Source organism: Mesoplodon mirus, assembly GCF_964341445.2.
Source record: "Mesoplodon mirus genome assembly, chromosome: 5".
NCBI classification, from domain to species: domain Eukaryota; kingdom Metazoa; phylum Chordata; class Mammalia; order Artiodactyla; family Ziphiidae; genus Mesoplodon; species Mesoplodon mirus.
This window is the reverse complement of record NC_138980.1, coordinates 46,966,293-46,987,256: the sequence shown is the minus strand read 5'-3', so window position 1 is coordinate 46,987,256 and position 20,964 is coordinate 46,966,293. Positions and strand designations below refer to the sequence as shown.

At 43.2% G+C, this 20,964-nt stretch overlaps 1 protein-coding gene across 1 annotated transcript; it reads right to left on the bottom strand.

Moving 5' to 3' along the window:
• Nucleotides 1-3,465: 3,465 nt before the first annotated feature.
• On the bottom strand, nucleotides 3,466-19,933 carry LOC309805047 (interferon-gamma-inducible GTPase 10-like). Its single transcript, XM_082622875.1, has 2 exons — nucleotides 19,757-19,933; nucleotides 3,466-5,087 (listed from the first exon to the last, which is right to left on the bottom strand). The coding sequence occupies exon 2, from the start codon at nucleotides 5,065-5,067 to the stop codon at nucleotides 3,823-3,825; it is 1,245 nt and encodes a 414-aa protein (XP_082479001.1). The 5' UTR covers nucleotides 5,068-5,087; nucleotides 19,757-19,933; the 3' UTR covers nucleotides 3,466-3,822.
• Between the last annotated feature and the right edge of the window lie 1,031 nt (nucleotides 19,934-20,964).

The following is a 20,964-nucleotide window of genomic DNA, read 5'->3' as shown; positions in this document are numbered from 1 at the left end:
TTTCCATGACCTGGCTATTGTAAATAGTGCTGCAATGAACATTGGGGTGCATGTGTCTTTTTGAATTATGGTTTTCTCTGGGTATGTGCCCATTAGTGGGATTGAAGGGTCATATGGTAGTTCTATTTTTAGTTTTTTAAGGAACCTCCATACTGTTCTCCATAGTGGCTGTATCAATTTACATTCCCACCAACAGTGCAAGAGGGTTCCCTTTTCTTCACACCCTGTCCAGCCAGCATTTATTGTTTGTAGAATTTTTGATGATGGTCATTCTGACTGGTGTGAGGTGATACCTCACTGTAGGTTTGATTTGCAGTTCTCTAATAATTAGTGTTATTGAGCATCTTTTCACATGTTTGTTGGCCATCTGTATATCTTCTTTGGAGAAATGTGTATTTAGACCTACAGAACAATGGAATAGAATAGTGGGGACAGAAGTTAACCCAAAAATAATCACATAATTTTTTAACAAGTTGCTAAGACTACATTCAATGGAAAAACGAATGCCTTTTCAACAAATGTTGCTGCAACAAGTGAATATCAATGTGGGAAAAAATGAACAAATTAACTCATTGACAGGAAAAAAAGTAGTCAATAAAAGGGAGAAGTCGAGGGAACCTAATGGAGCCCCAGATTCAGGGGGAAGTATGGTGATTACCTTACCATTTTGCCTGCATTCCCTTCCTCATTTGTTCCCTGGAGACAGGTTTATAATGATAAATTTTTCTCTCCCAAGTTAATTTACCTGTGGCTTACCTCCTAATAAATTCTGTCACTCCATGGAGCACTTTCACTGCACCATACTCCTTTCATGTAAATATTAAATCATCCCAGGACTTGTATTCCCCAAAATGTCCTTGAGTGGGTAAGTTGATCCTAATTTTGAGGGTAAAGGGAAGTGCTTCTCAGTGATTTGCCAAAGGTCAGACAGATAGAAAGCAGCACAACCATGATTTCTGCTGACCCTCAGACTCAAACCTCCACCTGTCCACATGGCACCTCCACTCAGAGTTCCAACAGACACCTCAAGTCTAACAATCCTTTTCTTAGATCTTGACTCTTAATTCCCCAACCCCACACCTACCCCCAGGTCTACTCTCTCAGAGACTTCCCCATCTCTTTGAATGGCACCCCCCTTACTTAGTTGCTCAGAAGGAATCATCAGGTGATTCTTATACTCTCCCTCTAACATCCTCATCTAGTCAGTCAGCAAACCTGACAGGTCTATCTTCAAAATACATCCTGAACCCAGTTTCTTCTCACACTCTCTGTCTCTCTCACTGTTGTCCAAGCCACCATCATCTCTAACAAGAAGGAATGAATAATCACCTTTAGTTGCTTTAGACCTATCCTTTCAGCCTCCACTGTAATCTATTTGCCAAGCCTAAATTAAGTCATGCCTAACACCTTCAATGTTTCCATCATACTTAGAATAAATTCTGAAGAAAAGACCATGCCCACCATTGTCCTACATTCCTGTTCCCTGATTACTCCTAAGCCTTCATATCCTACCACTCTCCCATTGGTCACTACTCCACCACTGGGGCTTACTACCTACTCAGTGGACATGGCAAGTTCCTCCCATTTTCACAACCTTACATTTGCTTTTCCCTTTACTGGGGGCACTCTTCCAACATATATGCACATTTTTTGTCTCTGCTCAAGTGTCAGGTATCCAGGAAACTGTACCATTCACCACACGCTTTTCAAAAGTGTCCCAGTGCAAAGAACCAATTTGTATCTACTAGACACTGATTTGGGAGAGAAGACAGGATAGGAACTGTTTTACCACTAATCCAGCGGTAAGAAGACAGGAAGATGCCTTCAACCAGTAGCCCTGAGAGGCAGGGATGAAGGGAAAAGAGGGCCTTCTCTTTCTCAGTAACACCAACCCTCTAGTGGTCATGAAAAGGAGTTTTGTGCTCACAAGGTAAGACACATGGGGACCAAGGAAGTGGATGGCACAATGAGGTGGTGTTTCAGGCTATGGGCTGCAGGCTGCTGCTGAATGAGAGAGTCTCACCCAATGCCTAACGTGGCGGTCAACCATTACAGCGCCACCCACAGGAACTTCTGAAGCTTCTGCTGACAGAGTCTGGCTGGATGCTCACACATATTGATGTTCTAGACTCAAAGGTCTCAGTTTAGAGACACCGCACAGTTCTGTCCCCTCCTACCAGACCCTGAGACCTCTCTTCTTCTTCTTCACAGCCTCCTCCTATTTCCCCACTTTTTTCCCTGCGAGGGGAATCATTCAGGCACTTCCTGAATGTTCTCCTAGGTACATGAACCCTCCTGTTCACTCTGGATGATGAAAACAAGGCACCAGAACAGATTCTCTATTTTCCTCCCCTGAGTTCTTTCTTCCTAGAGAGAAAGACTCATTAACCCTGCCTGTCTTATTTGGGAATAAGGGAACTTTGAACAAAACCACAGACGTAAATATTTGATAACTCTTGTTTTGTAGCAAGGGTGTTTCCACTGGGACCCACACAAGACCCATTTGATTTGTCCTTTGCTATCTTGATGGAAGGCCACTGAAATGAAGTGAAAAAGCCTGGGGAATGTGGAAAGTCATAATTTCTGGAGAAGGGGAAGGTCATGTGAGTCCCCATGTTGGTCACATCTGATGAACAAAAATGTTTTGATGCAACCTGTCCATAACAGAAAGTCAAGAGCTCCTTCCCTTTTATCATTTCGCATATCTGTTGAATATGAGGCAGCACACATAGTGATCTGCTTCATCCCCCACTGACTGCTTCTGCCCTACAGGAGTCCCCTGCTGAGCGCTGGGGGAGCAGGGAGGAGCAGGGTGATTGTGGGCCCCTCATGCCCTACTTCACATCTCAGTGCCCTCCACCCACTGAGAGAGCCTCCGGAGTGTGGGGATCTAAGGGAAGGCCTCAGCGACGTACATCTCTTAGACCATAAAACACCTACCCTATACCAGTGATATAGGGAAGAAGAGAAGAAAGTCACATGTACAGTTACAGTTACAGCAGGAGTGAGAATCCCCAAGACTCGAGACAGGCACTGTTGTTGTGTGCTTCTGTTTCAGAAGTTTGATGTAAAATTTGGGGTGAGAGAAAAAAACACTCTCTTCTCTCATTTATCCCAGTTCAGTTAATCATTTCTTTCCTTCCTAATTCAACTTCACTCTCTCAAATCTCCTGTCCCTCATCGTGCCCTGTTCACTGGTCTCTTAATCCATCCAGTGTTGAAAAAGTCCTAGAGATAGAAACGCTGACTTGGTTTCCCTCCCTTTAATCTCTAACAGTATCTAGAAATATTACATTCTATACCATTTCTCTAATCCTCTCTTCTACTTGCTGTGGTTCCCCATACACATCATCAACTATTCACTTGGCCATATTCCCATAGTTGTGTATTTTCCCTTATTTTGGTGAGGATGGTATTGAAATGATGACTGGGGATAATAATTCATAAAAAGCCGATAGATAACAGTTATCTTAATTACTACCAAATGTTTATTATCAGAGTAAAACTTGCAAATGAAAAATACCTTATAACACCAGGAGATTAATGAAAGTTATATGGTGCATATCTGTCATGATTAGAGCAAAATAACTTAGAGAGTACAGAAAAGAGGTTATGGTCAAATCCCTTTTACTTAGCAGTGTAGCATCAATGTGGAGCAATGGTCTTTTTCCAACAGTGAGACAATCTTTTTACTTTAGGGTAGTGTTGGCCTTGGTGGTGGGTAGAAGAGGATCCTGCTCCCACCCAGAGAACACAAGACCTGAAGCCCTTTTGTTATTTGGTTAGGCAACTCTACCCATCTCTGCCTCATTCTCTTAGACTTCAGCTCTCTAAAGTCTTATGCAATAGCATTTTAACATCATCAGCCACCGTATTGATGAATTTCAAACGTAGAAAATATACTTTCAAAAACTGAAAGATAGAAGATCGGAGTCCTCCGTTCACTGAGCAAAAGGATTCAGCACATTTCATGGCCTTTGCTGCTATACTGTCATTCTTCACAAATAACCAGAAATCCAAGGACTTTGTGGAGCTCTTGATCTCTTGCCCAGATGTGCCCAGCTTCTGGGCAATCTCTTTCACTGACTGCTCATCCAAACCAAAATAGCTTCGATAAAGGTTCAAGCACTTCTCCTGTTTAGGCAAATCAAAGCCACTGAAGAAGGCCATGAAAGGGATGATGGCCAAAGCAGCTGATTTCAGGGCATTCAGCCAGATCTTCTCTTTGAGGATAACTCTCTTCACCTCAATGAAAGCATCAGACAAATTGGACAACTGGAGCACAAAGGTGTAGCGCTTATGAGCAGGGAGATCCTGCAGCAGTGTCTCCTGCAGTCTTGGGAAATCAAACTTATCCGGGTGAAAGTTGGAGACCAGGAAGACACACGGATTAGATACTCCGATGTTGATGAGAATAGTCAGGTAGTCATCTCGGATCTGCTGAAGGACTTTCTCCTTTTTGAAGGATATGGGTTTGCTTTTCTCTTCACTATGTAATTCAACATCCACCATTGTTCTAACAAAGTAGAAATTCTTCCCCTTCTCCTTGATTTTCTGGGCCAGGAGAGCATCATTTGAGCTGAACCGTGAGGAAGAAATAATGATGAAAAAGTCATAGTCATCATCTCCCACAATTTCTAGATAAGGATCTGGAAGGGAATTGGGAGTCCCAGTTCCAGGCAGGTCCCAGAAGGTCACACTGGGATATTTTGGATATTGATAGGGGGTTTTCTTCATGGTAGTTGGCACAACTCCAACATGAGCAGACCCCTCCTCTTCATGACCAAGACCTAGCAGGGCATTGATGAAACTGGACTTCCCAGAACCAGATTGCCCGATCACAGCCACATTCAAGGGAGCATTCTCAGATTTCTGAAGTGCTTCCTGAATCTCTTCAACCACCTCTTTTAGCTTCCCCTCCTGAAAGACTCTTTGAATACGTTCAACGCTTTCCTGAGAGAGGACCTCCACTGCCTTGCTGATCAATGTGGAGTAGTGAGGGACAAATTTTGGGGCCAATTGCTCAAAATTCTTTCCTGACAGGAAATATGAGGTGAACCAATCCATGCCAGTTAACTCTGGATGATCTGTGGAACAGGAAAGAGAATAAGGAGGTAAGGTGAATGAAGTGGCAGAACAGGCAGGTTCAGCTGAGGAAACACAGTGGTCTCAACAGATCAGTCCCATCTCTCACACTTACTCATGTTACTACAGTTAATTTATTTTTCCTGATGACTTTTGTTTCCATTGCTACAGAAAAGACTACCTGTTTTCAAAGCTGATGATTTATATGTCCCAGGAGTCAGGACAACGTAGAGACAGAATAATGGCCCCTAAGATGTCCACATCCTGAACCCCAGAACCTGTGAATATGTTACCTTACATAGCGAAAAGCACTTTGCAGATGTGATTAAGTTAATGATCTTCAGATGGAAAGATTATCTTGGTTTGTCCACATGGGTTGAATATAATCACAGGCATCCCTATAAGAGTGAGGCATGGCCAAATGCAGAAAAGAAGATGGGATAATAGGAACAAAGGTTGTAGTGAAGATGGAGGGAGGGCAATGAGCCAAGGAATGCCAGGCAGCATCTTGAGCCTGGAAAAGACAAGAAAATGGATTACCTCCTGGAGCCTCCAGAAGGAACCGGTCCTACTGACACTTTAATTGTAGCCCCTTAAGACTCATTTTGACTGCTCACCTCCAAAACTATAAAAGAATGAACGTATATTGTCTTAAGCCACTAAGTTTGTGGTAATTTGTTACAGAGCAATGGGAAACTAATATAGACTGTCTGTATTTTTCTGAAACCTGAATACAGAGCCCAGCATCTTTCCATTCTGCAGGAAGAATCACTTAGGTCAACACGTTAGTGAGCACAGACGACTTTCAGGAAGACCTTCACTTCCAATAACCTGCAGCAAATCAGGACAGGACTTGCCTTGTGGGAGAGGCAGGAGACAGACAAGCCCACCAGGTGGCCTGCCCGCCAGGATGTATGTTCCATAAGGCGGACAACCAAGAACATAGTCATTGTGGTAATAGTTACCCCATGGCAGCTTAATGTCTATTTATCTCACTTTATGGACCAGTTTGGGTGGAACTTAAAACATGTGACAGGAAGTTGCAGAGGAAGCAAATAAGAGCTCTAATTTTCTCTATCCAATTCAGCACAGTTTTGAAACATGGGCATCTGATTAAACAAAGGCAATTTAAAGAAATTATTAATATGATATTGATGGGACTTCCTATCATTCACTATGAGTGAGGAAAGTTATACCAAGAAACTGTGATTTAAAAAGTATTTATACCATAAGATTGTTTCACGTATTACCAGTGGGTTCTGTCCAGTAGGGGTGTGCTGAATGCCCTCCACCCCCATTCTACATATTGTGCAAAGACAATTTTTTAAAAAAAGTAAAATCATGACTATCAAAAAATATTAGGGCTTCCCTGGTGGCGCAGCCGTTGAGGGTCCACCTGCCGATGCAGGGGACACAGGTTCGTGCCCCGGTTTGGGAAGATCCCACATGCCGCAGAGCGGCTGGGCCCGTGAACCATGGCTGCTGAGCCTGTGCGTCCGGAGCCTGTGCTTCGCAATGGGAGAGGCCACAACAGTGAGAGGCCCGCGTACCGCAAAAAAAAAAAAAAAAAAAAAAAAAAAAAAAAAAATATATATATATATATATATATATATATATATATATATATAATGAATACATGTTAAAGATTTTATTTAACTGATCACTAATGAAGGAAATAAGCAGATGTTAATGTTAGTTGAAAGGAGAATACCAAAGAAGAGACACATTTATAGCTCAGGAATATTGAAATAAATGTCAAAGTGAGACAAGAGTGCTGTCTTCTAAGAAGAAGGTGGGAAGACTATTGAACCTCAACAGACAGATTGTATTTCTATATGGGCTATGGACTAAATGTGTCCCCATAAATTTATAGATAAAATGTAATGCTCAAAGTGATTTTATTAGTAAGTGGACCTAGGTCATGAGGGCAGAGCCATCATGAATGGATTAGTGCCCTCATAAAAGAGACCCCAAAGAGCTAACTTAAACCTTCTGACATATGAGCTTAAACAGAAAAGAAATTCATCTAGGAAGTGTGTTGTCATCAGACACCTAATCTACATGTGCCTTGATCTTGGTCTTTCATCCTCCAGAAGTATGAGAAATAGATTTTTCTTCATAAGGCACCCAGTCTGTGGTATTTGGTTATAGCCTGCACAGAGTAAGGAAATGGCAAAGAAACTAATTATTTTGCATTGCTATTAATTACCAAAACTCAAAGAAATTTAAATATCTCTATGGTAATGAAAGGCTAGAATCAGAAAACCCTGAGTGTGCATTAAACATTACATAGTTTGCTACTGGAGAAACCAGTAAACATTCTGTTGCCTCAAATTTTCTTACAACTTTCTCAAAGAAAGAAAGAAAGAAAGAAAGAAAAGGCATCTTCAGACACAGGGGTTGTCTGTTCTTCAAAGAGGTTGGCATGAACTGCTGGATGGAATTCCAGCTCTCCACCAGCCAGCCCTGTCCTCAGCCCTCCAAGCACAAAGCTGGCCTTGGCCACTGCAGGTATAGAGCATGTTTTCCAGATAGAAAACAGACTTCCTATGACAGAGATCAGATCCAAATGTTTCCACTAAAACAGCAGAAAATGCTGAGACTGCGCAGGGACACTCCCCAGAACTGTTCTCACCAGGAAATGCAGACACAGTGTGCTCCTGTGCTCACTGTAGAGAACAAAGGCTGGCAAGCCTCTGCTGCCTGAGTAATGAGGCCCAGAAGGGGGAGGCGACAGGAAATACAATACCTTCTAACCTGAGCCTCTGCCGCTGGAAAATCTGATTGATATTTGAGAACCCACATTTCAAGGAGGAAATGGGAGGACCTGCCATACCTTGTATGGTATATTTTCATGTATATTTTACACATTATAAAAATAAACAAAGTATATTTAATGCTGTACTTGGGTGCTGGCATAGGGATAAACCAACTGACTCACAGAACACAATACCAATCCCTGTCTTGGACTCAGGCATATGTGGAATTATGTTGAAAGGGAGACATATGGGTTGGCCAAAATGTTCGTTCAGTTTTTTCCATAAAATGGCTCTAGTAGCACTTAGTTGTCTTTAACTTCATTTGAAAAAATTTTCCTAGAGTGTATGTGACAGCTGTCATATCAGCGTGCATTTAAAAAATGACATCAAAATTGATGAATTTTTGTGTAGCCATTTTAGTATTGAAGATGGAAGAAAAAAGCAACATTTTTGGCATATTATCCTTTATTATTTCAAGAAGGGTAAAAATGAAACTGAAACGCAAAAAAAAAAAAAAGATTTGTACAATGTATGGAGAAGGTGCTGTGACTGATTGAACATGTCAAAAGTGGTTTGCAAAGTTTCGTGCTGGAAATTTCTCGCTGGACAATGCTCCATGGTTGGATAGACAAGTTGAAGTTGATAGTGATCAAATCGAGACATTAAGTGAGAACAACCAATGTTATACCATGTGGGAGATAGCCGACATACTCAGAATATCCAAATCAAATGTTGAAAATCATTTGCACCAGCTTGGTTATGTTAAGCGCTTTGATGTTTAGGATCCTTACATAACTTATGCGAAAATAAACCTTCTTGACCATATTTCCACGTGTAATTCTCTACTTAAATGTATCTTTTTAAAAATAAATTGTGATGGGCGATGAAAAGTGGATACTGTACAATAATGTGGAACGGAAGAGATGTGGGGCAAGCAAAATGAACCACAACCAACCGCACCAAAGTCTGGTCTTCATCCAAAGAAGGTGATGTTGTGTATATGGTGGGATTGGAAGGGAGTCCTCTATTATGAGCTCCTTTTGGAAAACCAAACGATTAATTCCAACGAGTACTGCTCCCAGTTAGACCACCTGAAAGCAGCACTCGACGAAAGCATGCAGAATTAGTCAACAGAAAACGCATACTCTTCCATCGGGATAATGCAAGACCGCATGTTTCTTTGATGACCAGGCAAAACCTGTTACAGCTCAGCTGGGGAGTTCTGATTCCTCTGCCATATTCACCAGACATTGCACCTTCAGGTTTCCATTATTTAGGTTTTTACAAAATTCTTTTAATGGAAAAACTTTCAATTCCCTGAAAGACTGTAAAAGACACCTGGAGCAGTTCTTTGCTCAAAAAGATGACAAAGCTTTGGGCAGATGGAATTATGAAGTTGCCTGAAAAATGGCAGAAGGTAGTCTAACAAAAGGGTGACTATGTTGTTCAATAAGGTTCTTGGTGAAAATGAAAAGTGTGTCTTTTATTTTTACTTAAAAACTGAAGACACTTTTTGGCCAACCCAGTACATGGAATGTCAGTGAGTAAAGAAGGCACTATAAAGTAAATGAAGCTGTACAAACTGGTTTCCCATTTGGAGACTGTTACTGATTCCCTACCTATATCACTTTTGATAATCAACTCTAGAGGAAGAGTAAAGATCTAACTTCAAATAGAAAACTCTATTAGAAAATATAGCAGATCTTAGGGTACAGAAAAAATTTTTAAACAAGATACCCAGAAGATAACTGTATAAATAAGATTGAAAAATGGGGTGCCTTAGAGTACATTAAAATTAAAAGTTTCTGTTCATGAAAAGAAATGCTTCAGGGCAGTAAAAAATTCTCCAGACATGTGGAGAAGATATTGACACAAATGTCGTAAACTAAAAATCAATACTAAGAAGGTATTTTTAAAATGCTAGAGATCACTAAGAAGCAAAACAATCCAGTATGGAAGTGCAGGGCATGGGGGGGAATGAACAGATCTTTCTCAGGAAAAAAAAAAAAAAAAAAAAAAAAACAGGTGTGGTCAATAAGCACACAGAAAGTTTAGCATCCTCCTTAGAAATGAAGCAAATGCAAAACTGTGCACAGTGAGATGACATTGTATGTCAATTCAATTGGAAAAATTTTAAAGTTGGATGATATTGAGTCCTAGGGAGAATGTGAATCAGTAGAATCACTGAAATATAGCTGCTGGGAATGTAAAATCAATACAATCACTATGAAAAAAATATAGATTAAGTTTATAAAATTGTACATTCATGTACCTTAGGACCCAGCATTTCCACTCCTAACATGGTACTTAGGAGTCACTGTACAAAAATGTACAGGGGACATGTAAAATGTGTTTCTAACAGCAGTCTTCATTATTGTGAGAAAGGAGAGGATAGCCATTGACAGAGAATGGATAAATAAATTGAGCTCTACAACACTGATCCATTGTTATACATAGTGAAATAAATCTTAGTAACACAACACTGAGTTTAAAATAAATAGAATTTAGTAGAAATGGTAGAAAAAAATAGTAAGAAAAAAGAATACTCTTTAAATAAATCTTCAAGAAAATACAACAAAATATGGTTTAGGCATGCATATGTAAGTGATAACACAACAAATGACAGAAAGGAATCATAAATACATACTTCAAGAAGTTGCTAAACAAGGGCTGGTGACAGAGTATGGAGTAAATAGGAACACATAGGTAAGTATAGTTACTGAAGATGTTCTACTTCTTGGGATGGTTGTTCAGTGTGTAGGTGATCATCATATTATATACGTAAACAAAGGATTTTAAAAAGAAAAATATCTCAGTTCTTTCAAATTGGTGCTGCATGTATTCTTTTCTCTGTAGTCAGTCATGAATCTCTCCCTACTTCTATAGTTTGGGAACATCAGAGAAATACTCTGTCTGACACATAGAGACAATCAATGCTATGATGGAAGAAAGACAGAGAAATCATTGAGGGAGGAGGTGGGGACATTGTCATTCCAGGCAGAAAGAACTGCAAGGCAAAGATGAAAGATCACAAATGAATTTGAGAGCTAGCTGTAGATGCAGATGAACACATACAGACACCCAATTAAAAACTTCAGTTTGGGGACTTCCCTGGTGGTCCAATGGTAAAGAATCCACCTTCCAATGCAGGGGACACAGGTTCGATTCCTGGTCAGGGAACTAAGATACCACATGCTGTGGGGCAACTAAGCCTGCGTGCCACAACTACTGAGCTCGCACACCTCAACTAGAGAGCCTGCATGCCACAAACTACAGAGCCCTTGTGCTCTGGAACCCCCATGCCACAACTACAGAGCCCATGCACCCGGGAGCCTGTGCGCCACAAATAGAAAAGAGAAAACCTGCGCGTCACAACTAGAGAGAAGTTCGTGCGCCACGATGAAGAGACTGTGCACCACAGTTAAAGATATCACATGCCTCAGCAAAGATACCACGTGCCACAACTAAGACCCGACGTAGCCAAAAAATAAATAAAATAAAATAAAATAAAATAAAATAAAATAAAAAACCTCAGTATTAATTAAAAACACCACTCAGAGTTCCCCAGGGCTGGGCCGGTCCTCATTGTGAGGGTCACTCACTCTGAGTCTGGTGCCCCATTTCATAGGCTCTGGCCTGGAGCGGCCATTGCTCAGTGATGCCCCTCAATGCACACCTCATGGTCCGTAGTCAGACTTTCTAGCCCTAAGTCCACTGAGATCACACGAACCTTCCTCAGGACAAGAGGTGACACAGCATGTCATGGTCACTACTGTGTACCTACCAAATGGAATTTTTCTTGGACTCAAGCACGGCTTCTGCCTTTGCAGGAGAAACTCCTAACAGGTCCCATCAGAGGTCTGTGAGTCTCTGGCAAGGTGCCTTCTCCCTGCACGGAGTAGGAACCCAAAGTATGATGTGGGCAAAGTCCACAAGAGACATATATAGGTTGCTGATTGCACTTTAGGTCCACACTTTGAAAACCTTTTCTAGGTTTGGGTTCTGCTTTCAGGCTAATCTGTCTATTAGATGCCTGAAATCGTTTGAACCTGGGCTCAAAGGAACTCACAAGGTCCAGGCAGGCAGCCAAATTCAGCCTCTTTTTTGGTTGAGCCACCTCCTCTCATGTTTCTCCATCTTCTGGCAGGCCCTCAACCCATATGATGTTTGCATGGTCATCACTTCACCACCAGGAACTGGGCAGGCTGGAGAGCTGAACAAGAGGCTGTGTCAGGCCTGTATCTGAGACCAGACTAGGTCTGGGAATACTAGCAAAGCAAAACAGGGAACAGGAGAAAAGGGAAGGAGGACAGGCCTTAAATGCCTTGCCTAAAGCCCTCAGGCTGGGGTGTGGGCCGGCAGGGTTCAGGCTGAGTTACTCCAGAAAAATCCTCTGCAAGTGGCTTAACTATAAAAGTGTTGCTAAAGTTGAAAATGGGTGTGGTCCTTCCATTACCTTGCAAATATTTACTGGGCTTTTCAATTGCAATTCGGCCCTGTTCTGTGGATGACTGACAAGACTAGGCCTCTAATATCTCGGTCTCCTTAGGACATCACACCTTCAGGACAGGGAAGTTATTCCTGGACATCAGTAAGGTCTCTGAAATGCACAGAGGCAAAACACACATTTCCTGGTTGGAGGAGGGGAGGAATGTCTCAGGAAATATACTGTCTCCTGGTCCCACTCAGGTAAGCAAAAGTCCAATTGGTCTCATAAACAACCTGCAGACACTTACAGAGTTGAAATCTCTCCTGCCCTGGCTCAGTGCCTCCACCAAGTGAGATAGTTGCAGCAGGGACAGGAGAAGAGTCTGCTTCTCCCTCTTTCTTCCTCCTACTGACCCTATTACAAGGATGGGAACAATAAAGGGTAGGAAAGACACACTCAGGTGGGACAGGTGCAATCCTGCTGAAGCCCCTGGTGTGGTGACTGTCCCTCATGTAGGTGGGGCCATGGGTGGCTCACACTGACATCCCCATTGGAATCTCAGGGACAGGCACAGCCCAGACCTGCAGGCCGGCTACCTCCTCCTTAGAGTTGGGCAAGGTGGGTAGCCCCAGCCTCTTATCTCCTGATATCATCTTACCCAGAAAAGAACATCCAGCCCTCACTGTTGGCCACACCCCTTGCAACAAGTTCACTAAAGTGATCTTTGCCTTCCCCTTTCCTCAACCTTTCAACTGTCTTCTTCTAACCCAGGGAAGGAATCGATGGTGGCTAAACTGAATTCACAATCTCTTAGATGCATAAGAATTTCCTATCCTATTCTTGATGTTTGCAATTTCTGCCCAAACCTTGGAAGCATTGTAAGCCTTGAAAAACTTCTAACTATGTTACACTCACACTGTCCTCTGTCTGGGGCCTCTCTCCTGACCACAGAAGACTTGGGGAGCTTTTTCTTCTGATCCCTTCTGATCTTTTCTTTCTGATCTGAGAGCGAGCACATGACAATCATTAGGATGTTAGGCAGATGCCCAGGGTCACCTGGCCAGTGGTGAGCATTGCTGGGTCTCAGGCCCCCAGCAGGTGCATTGACAGCAGGTAGGGGTCAGAGCTTGGAGTCGGCAGGGAGGTCATGGTGGATGGAGAATATGCACTCTGAGCAAAGCTGGTGATAGCAAGTGAACCCAAGTGCTGAGTGAGCTGGGCAACACCAGGGAGCATCTCTGCAGACAGTGTCTTGAGCCTCAGGAAGGGGCAGGGTTTGGGTGACGGTGAAGCTGAAGGTGGACATAGGACTGAGCTGAGGACCAACATCTGAGGACATGGCTCTAGAGGGAAGCAGCAGGGCTGGACCCAGGACACCCCAACTCTGTGCTTGGCCTCTGTGCACTAACTTGACACTGACGCCTTAGAGTCTGGCTCAGGCCAGTGCCCCCTCCACTATGGAATGCAGAAAGGAAACTGGCACTCCCTTTCCTGGACAACTAGAGTCATTTCCAGGAATAGAACTGAAACTTCCGCTGCCTGAGTCCCCCTGGAGCTGGGGCCCTGCCAGCATTCAGATCTAGAAATAACCCAGAGGAGAGCTCCAGTGTCCCCGAGGGGCCGCTGAAGGAGAAAACTGCAGGACAACCAACTGTCCTTCCCAGTTCCTCTTCCCTCCTTTCCCTCAGCTCTCCCTAGGACAACCCCAACCCTCCACAATTCCATTTCTTCCTTCTAGAGCAACCTGAACTTGGATGGTCCCAGAAGGAATTGCCTCTGTTTGAGGAGAGGACTGTTCCCCAGGGAGGGGTGACATGCCAGGAGGGCCACTGACATCTATCTGATCACTGTCACCCTCTGCTTCCAAGGAGTGTGTAAGGGAGAGGGCTCCTAAGATGGAACTTGTTTGATGACTGTGCTACTGTAAGGACATGAAATGTGGAGCCCACACCAGGACAGGAGAACTTGGCATCTGGCTTACTCATTTCAGTGAGTTTTCATAGCAGGACCCCTCTCTGACATTCTTCAGGGACCACATCAGCACACAAATACTTTGCTGCTTCAAACCCATCCAGCCCTCCAGTGTGGAGGCAGTGTGCCTCTCATCTCCATGTTCCTGGCATTCGGGGTCTTCTGATGGAGACCACATGTATAGAAGGAGGGCAGGACGTGCCACTCATACACTCTTAGAGTCTAAGCTGGAGAAGGAGCCACTGGCCATTTCTGGGGCATCTGGAATTGTGACTCCACTAGTTCCCCAGGGTGGACCTCCCATGGAATAGGGACCTTAGGTAAGCTTTCAACGATGAGATGTCTAATGGGACTTTTCAGTCCCCCTCAGTTTAATTGTGTATTAGCATTGGAGAAACTATCTCTATTGCAGGGCACCAACTCTTCCCTTTACAGATGATGTTAGTGAGGTGGGAGCTTTTCAAACACCATCTTCCCAGATGTGTCCTGTTCAGTACCAGGCCCTTTGATGATGTTGAGGCTTATCATACTTTCCTGGAATAAACGAGCATGTTGATTTTCTGTCAGCCTTTCATGATAATGATCAAATGGGGAACAAACTTGGGGCTTGATGTACATTGGATTCTGGGCTCACAGAAGTCCTTGATACCTCAGATTCCACATCTGGTGCAAGGTGGGCCACACTTCTCCATGGGTCCCTTTGGTTGGGACTTGGGATAAGTGGGCATGTTGGGAGCTATAGAGAAACCAGCATGGGAAATCCACTAATGAGTGGTCTTCATTCTGCTTGTCTGAAGTTGTGAAATCTATTTTGTGGGTTATAACAAGAGTTTTTTTTTTTTAAGTTACCCACTGGAATTGAATAAAGTGAAGAGATGGCAAATTCTGCGGTAAAATCTCTTTTTCAGGTATGTGCCTGTGTCTGTGCATGTGTGTTGAGTATACTTGGTTCCTACGTAAAATGCATCTTTTACTCTTGGACTCATTCATCTGTTGGCTGAGGGAGAATGTAAAGCCAGCATTAGGAGCAGTTGGGAAAGAGTGGACAATTGCCCAAACCTTCACCTAGAAGCAATCATGGAGCAGTTCTGTGAAATTAGGGACTTCTCCACATGTCACTTTCTGTCTCCTTGTTGTAAAATTTACTTTAAATTGATGTATCCTCAGGCTATTTTATAACCAAACTCTTAGCTGTTGACCATTCCTACTATTTCAAGAGAAATGGAATGGATGCTTAGCTCTTAAGTGGTGGCAAAAGTGACATTAGTGCTGTGAACGGCTCTGAGCTTACTGAAAAGTCCTGTATCCATAGCTAACATTCAAACTGACCGCAAACCACAGGTATTAACTTGAGACTGTGTGGCCTGAACTTATTTGTTTAAGCAGAGAGTAACTGTGCTTAAGGATAATTGTATCCCACCTTACTCCACTGCCTAAAACCTAGCCTAGCCTCCCCTCTGATGTGAAGGCTTTGGGACTTGTGAAAATATAGTACCAGTAATATTGAGTTCCTATCTTCAGAAACTATCACTTGCTTACAAAAGGGGTCTCAATAAGCCCAAAGCAATCACAGGGGGAATGAAAACAGCATGTGAACTGTCAAATAATTCCTTCCTTTACTTCTTTATTCTAGAAGCAAATCCTCCCTTTATTCTCTAAGCACAATCATTCTTTATTCTTTCCTTTATTCTCTAATCAAATTCTTATTGAGCGTCTGCTCTGTGCCAGTCACTGTCCCAGCCCTGGAGCTTCAGGAATGGAAATCATTGATTTCATAGAGATTGCTTTCCAGGGGAGAGACAGAGGAGTGAGAGAACCAAGTGAAATGTGGGCCAAGCTTGATGTGATAATCAGAGAAGATTAGATTGCTCCCCTAGGGACAAACACACAAATGGGGACAAGGGCATGGAGATGGTGGATCGTGAAGATGGGAAGGGCCTGAGCTCTACCAGACCAAGACGAAACCAGCACCCAGCTGTGCAGTCTGCTAACCTCTGCTCTGCACTGCCCTCAGAGGGAGGGAAAGCCTTCCCTGGTGCTCCGTCTCCATGTTTGAGTCCCTCTTTTACAACAGCGTCGTCTGTACCCTACATAATACTGTGTCCTTTTTATAATTAATAAATAATGGGATATACATTTGACTGACTGCTGTGTCAGAAAATATAAAGTAGACCTATGCACATCAACATAGAGAGATGCCCCAAATAATATTGAGTTTAGGAAGTAAGAAACTGACCTTGTTAGGGGTTTTAATGTTTTGTTACATAGGCACGGTTGAATAAGTCATTGACCACTGATGATTGAACTCAATCTCCAGCCCTCCTCCACTCCCTGAAGTTTGGAGGGAGGAAAGGTAGGAAGGAACTGAAACTGCCAACCCTTTAATTCTGGCTCGATCTTTCTGGCCACCAGCCCCCATCCTGATGCTCTGTAGGCTCCCTGCCCCAATAATCTCATCATCTTACAAAAGACATTCCTATCACTGGAAATTTCAACAATTTTAGGAGCTCCTTCCAGGAATTGTGGACAAAGACCAAATAGGTATTTTTATTATAAAACAGACTTTAAGCTCAATACTTTTTGTGGACAATTAAAGGGATAAACATAAAGCATTACTATATAGCTTTCATGGGTACATATATACATTAATATACATTAATAAATATGTTCAAGATGAATATCCTGACACATATTAAACTGAAAAGACTGCGGTAGTCTGTGATGGGAAGAGAAATGAACTGGGAGAAAGAGGAGAGAGATTTTTAAGGTGGGCTTTAGAGTCACAAAAGGCAAGATAATTTGAAAACGGACACTCCTGTCATTTCCCTAGAAGTGAAACCACCCAATCCAGGGGTGAAGCCCTTTACAAACACTGTCTCCCCTTGGGAACCCTAAAGAGAGGTGAGATGTGCAGCCTTAGGGAACCTCCTTGTTCCGTCTACTCAGGTCCCCCACATCTCCTGCAGCCCCAACGATACAAGACCACATACTCACTGATGACTCCTAGGTGTGCATGCACATCCCACACTTCTCTCATCAACTCCGTGCTCTAGACTGGTCCCTCCTGCAGGTAGCCCTCTGAGAAATGCCCTGAGGTGACCCCACACCAGCTCTCTCCTGCATGTGGCCTGGATCAGACGTATGGGCCACACGACACCCCCTTCACCCCAACATACTCTCTGCCCAGCTCCTTCTTGGGCTCGCCTGCCACATCTTGCTAACCTGACTTTCATGTTTAGATATCTCAGGCTTGGGAAAGACCCAGTTCCCTGTCCTCTAGCTGTTCTCCCAAAGCTCCTGCTAAAACCCTCATTCTGAGTTTGAAGTGAGGAGGAGGCATCACCCTCCAACTTTGCCCTGGGGATCCCACACCCTAACATCTCCCTCAAAATATCCCTTCACAAATTCCCTCACCCCAACCCTTTTGTACCTGCTATTCAGGTGAGAGCTTTGACAGTGGTCTAACTAGTTTGTGGCCACCTGATTTGAAATATCTTTGTGGTGGTTTACCTTGAAATGGAGCAGCAATTATTGCCATGTATCAGCTGATAGGGAGAAAGAAAGAATGAGTCCCATTCTGATGTTCTGTTACACTTAGCATCAAGGACCTCAGCCTGGAGAGAGGGTGTTTTGAATGTATTTGAAATGTGACCTTTAAGTCATAAAAACGAAGGGTACTAGAGCAATGAGAAGACATTTTGTTTCAAAGGTGAAAGAAAAATCAGATGAATGACCAGTGTAGGGGATAAAATTGCCACCACAAAACGCTTCTCTAGTATGAGGATTATTTTAGGTTGGTTATTTTTAAGAAACAGAAGACTCAGGAAGTTTTCCTTTTTACCTCCCTCTTAACTGCTTAAAAGCATTTAGATGGGGAGCTTTTTCCAAGAAGGGAGCTGTCACCAGAGATAACTAAAAAAATATGAGCTAGACATGTAAACTGGGAAATTTACCAAGGCCTATTTGTTCCCATTCCTCTCTGTGTCCCATTGTCTTTACATGGCAAAGCAAATACTTATTTACCAAACAGTTCCTCTTCCCATTACCCTGTGCCTTATCTTCCTCACCTTTGAAGTCCCACACCCTTAGCCCCAACTCCTTTGCTCAGAATGAATACATAGCCTTGATTGCCTGACTGCCTCTGCACCCAATATTCTTCTGGAGCCCTCTTTCATAGGTTTAGTAATTAGATTTGTTTTTTTTTTTCCTGTTAATCTGTCTCATGTCAATTTAATTCTTAGACCAGCCACAGAAACCTAGAAGGGTAGAGGAAAAATTTCTCCTCCCCAACACCATTTTGTTAAACTAAAGCAGGAAGTGGGTGTGGCCGACCACTCCTTGCTTTGTGTGCACGTCCCCCCACACAGTGTGATCTGAAACTGGGGTGCCCATAGCATAGGGGAGCAAAATTTGCTGTCCCAAAATGTATCTCTTTGGCATAGGATTATTTTAGGATGATTATTTTTAAGAAACCAATGACTCAGAAAGACCTTTTACCTTCCCCTTAACTGCCTAAAAGAACTTAGATAAAGGGCCTATTTCAGGAAGAAGAGCTACCACCAGAGATTTCTACAAAGACTATGAGCTAGTGTGGTAGACTTGGGAAAACTTAGCAAGGCCTGTTTGATCAAAGTCCTCTCTGTTTCCCATTGTTTCTGCATGGCATGGCAAATATTTGTGTACCAAACATTTGTTTTTCCATCTTCCTGTAAACTGACTTCCCTCTTTGAAGTCCCAGACTCCTACCCCTTCTCCTGAAGTCTGAATAGCATATAAGCCTCAATTGCCTGAACGCAGGTGTGCCTCATATTATGGAACCCCTGCACATACAAAGTTAAATTTGTTTTTTTCTTCTATTAATCTGCCTCATGGCATTTTAATTCTGAAACCAGCCATAAGAACCTACAAGGGTAGAGGAAAATTATTTCCTCCCCTACAACAGGCTCAGTCCTGACCCTGCTCCACATACATGCGCCCTTTAGGTTATCTTAACCTGTCCCATGTTGTCCAGCACCATCTATGTGCTGGCAACTCCCAAATTTATATCTCTATCCCAGGCATCTGCCCTGACCTCGGACCTAAATATCCTATTGTTTATACAACATCTCCTGTTTGTATGTCTAGGATGATCTTTAGTAACTGAACAAGACCAAACCTATCTCAAGCCCCCATCCCTCTCCTCCCATAGACTTCTCCCTGCCAGATAATGTCAATGCCACCCCTCATTTGCACATGGGGCTGTCCGCATAATCTTCTTTCTCTCACACTTCACACCCCCAATCCTGCAACCTGATCAAATTTATCCAGAATCCAGTCACTCCTCCCATTCTCACCACTATTGCCCCAGCTCTGGGCAGTTCTCAGCCCTCCCTCACTCTCTTAACCACCTGAGAAGGATGACCAGGCTTTCTGCACCAAGCCACAGGTCTCCAACAGCCAGCCCTGCCCCTCAGGCCTCCAAACAAAAAACAAGCATCCCATCCCTGAAAGTGCAAAAAACTTGCTCACTCACCAGTTCAAGAGAGAAAAGACATTTCTGGTCAGAGCTCCGACCCGAATGTTTCCACTAAAACAGTAGAAAATGCAGAGTCTGGTGAAGTGCTCCCTGCAGCCCCCAGCACAGGAACAATCCAGAGAACTGTCCTCGCCCAGATAAAGGCAGACACAGTAGAGAGCAAGGACTGGCAAACTTCGGTCCTGCCTGGGAAATGAGGCCCAGGATGGAGGGAGTAGGAAGTACAATAGCCTCTGACTTGAGCCCCTCCCTTAGGAAGAAAAGATTGAGAGTTGAAACCAACATTTCCAGAAACGAAAATGAAACCAGGGGAATCATGTTTATGTCTTTCTCTACAGCACCACATTTTCCTGTAGAGAAAATACAAGAGTGTGACTTCCAGAGGATCAGTGAGTAAGGAGAGGGCAGAGAGGTACTAAAGGCCCGGAAAGGCAGGTCTCTTAGGACCCCTGGGAGGTCACCTAGCCAAGACACCCAGGGGAGCACCGACAACAGGGAGGAAAGAAGGCTGTGAGAAACTTTTCAAAGCTTCCAGTGAATGAGGGAGAAGCATTTCTCTAACTTTTCTCTGTCTTTTTGTTCTTTCATCATTAGGAGACCTATACCTGACTGCCACATTGTCAACCCGGGGCCTGGATCACTCTGGCGGGTCATGGGGTCACATCTGATGAGTGAATCAAACTACCAGAAGGGGCTCTGGGGACACAAGGCAAAACTGCAAGGAGCTGGGCACAGAGAGGAGGGGGGAGCCTGGATTTCTAAATTTACATGGAAGATTAAGGAGAAAATACCAAATTTTCTTTAGAAGAAGAAGAAATGGGAGGGTTTGCTGTACCATATATGGTATTTTTCATGTATATTTTATACATTGTAAAAATAAAGTATACTTTAATGCTGTACTTGAGTGCTGGCACAGGGATGAATGAACTGACCCACAGAACACAGCACAGAACACTGTATTAAACTCAGGATTTACAGAATTGTGTTGAATGGAAGAAGTACATCGTATGTCAGTGTGTAAAGAAGGCACTGTATAGTAAATGGAGTTGGACAAACTAGTTATCCATATGGAAAACCGTTACTGATTCCCTACCTATATCACTTTTGATAATCAACTCTAGAGGAGGAAAGGCCTAAATTTCAAATGGAAAACTCTGGAAGAAACTATAGCTGATCTTAGGATTCAGAAAATTTTCTTAAACAAG

Bases quoted from the DNA above. Each gene is read 5' to 3' on its own strand.
- LOC309805047 (XM_082622875.1), bottom strand. From the start codon at position 5,067: ATGGATTGGTTCACCTCATATTTCCTGTCAGGAAAGAATTTTGAGCAA.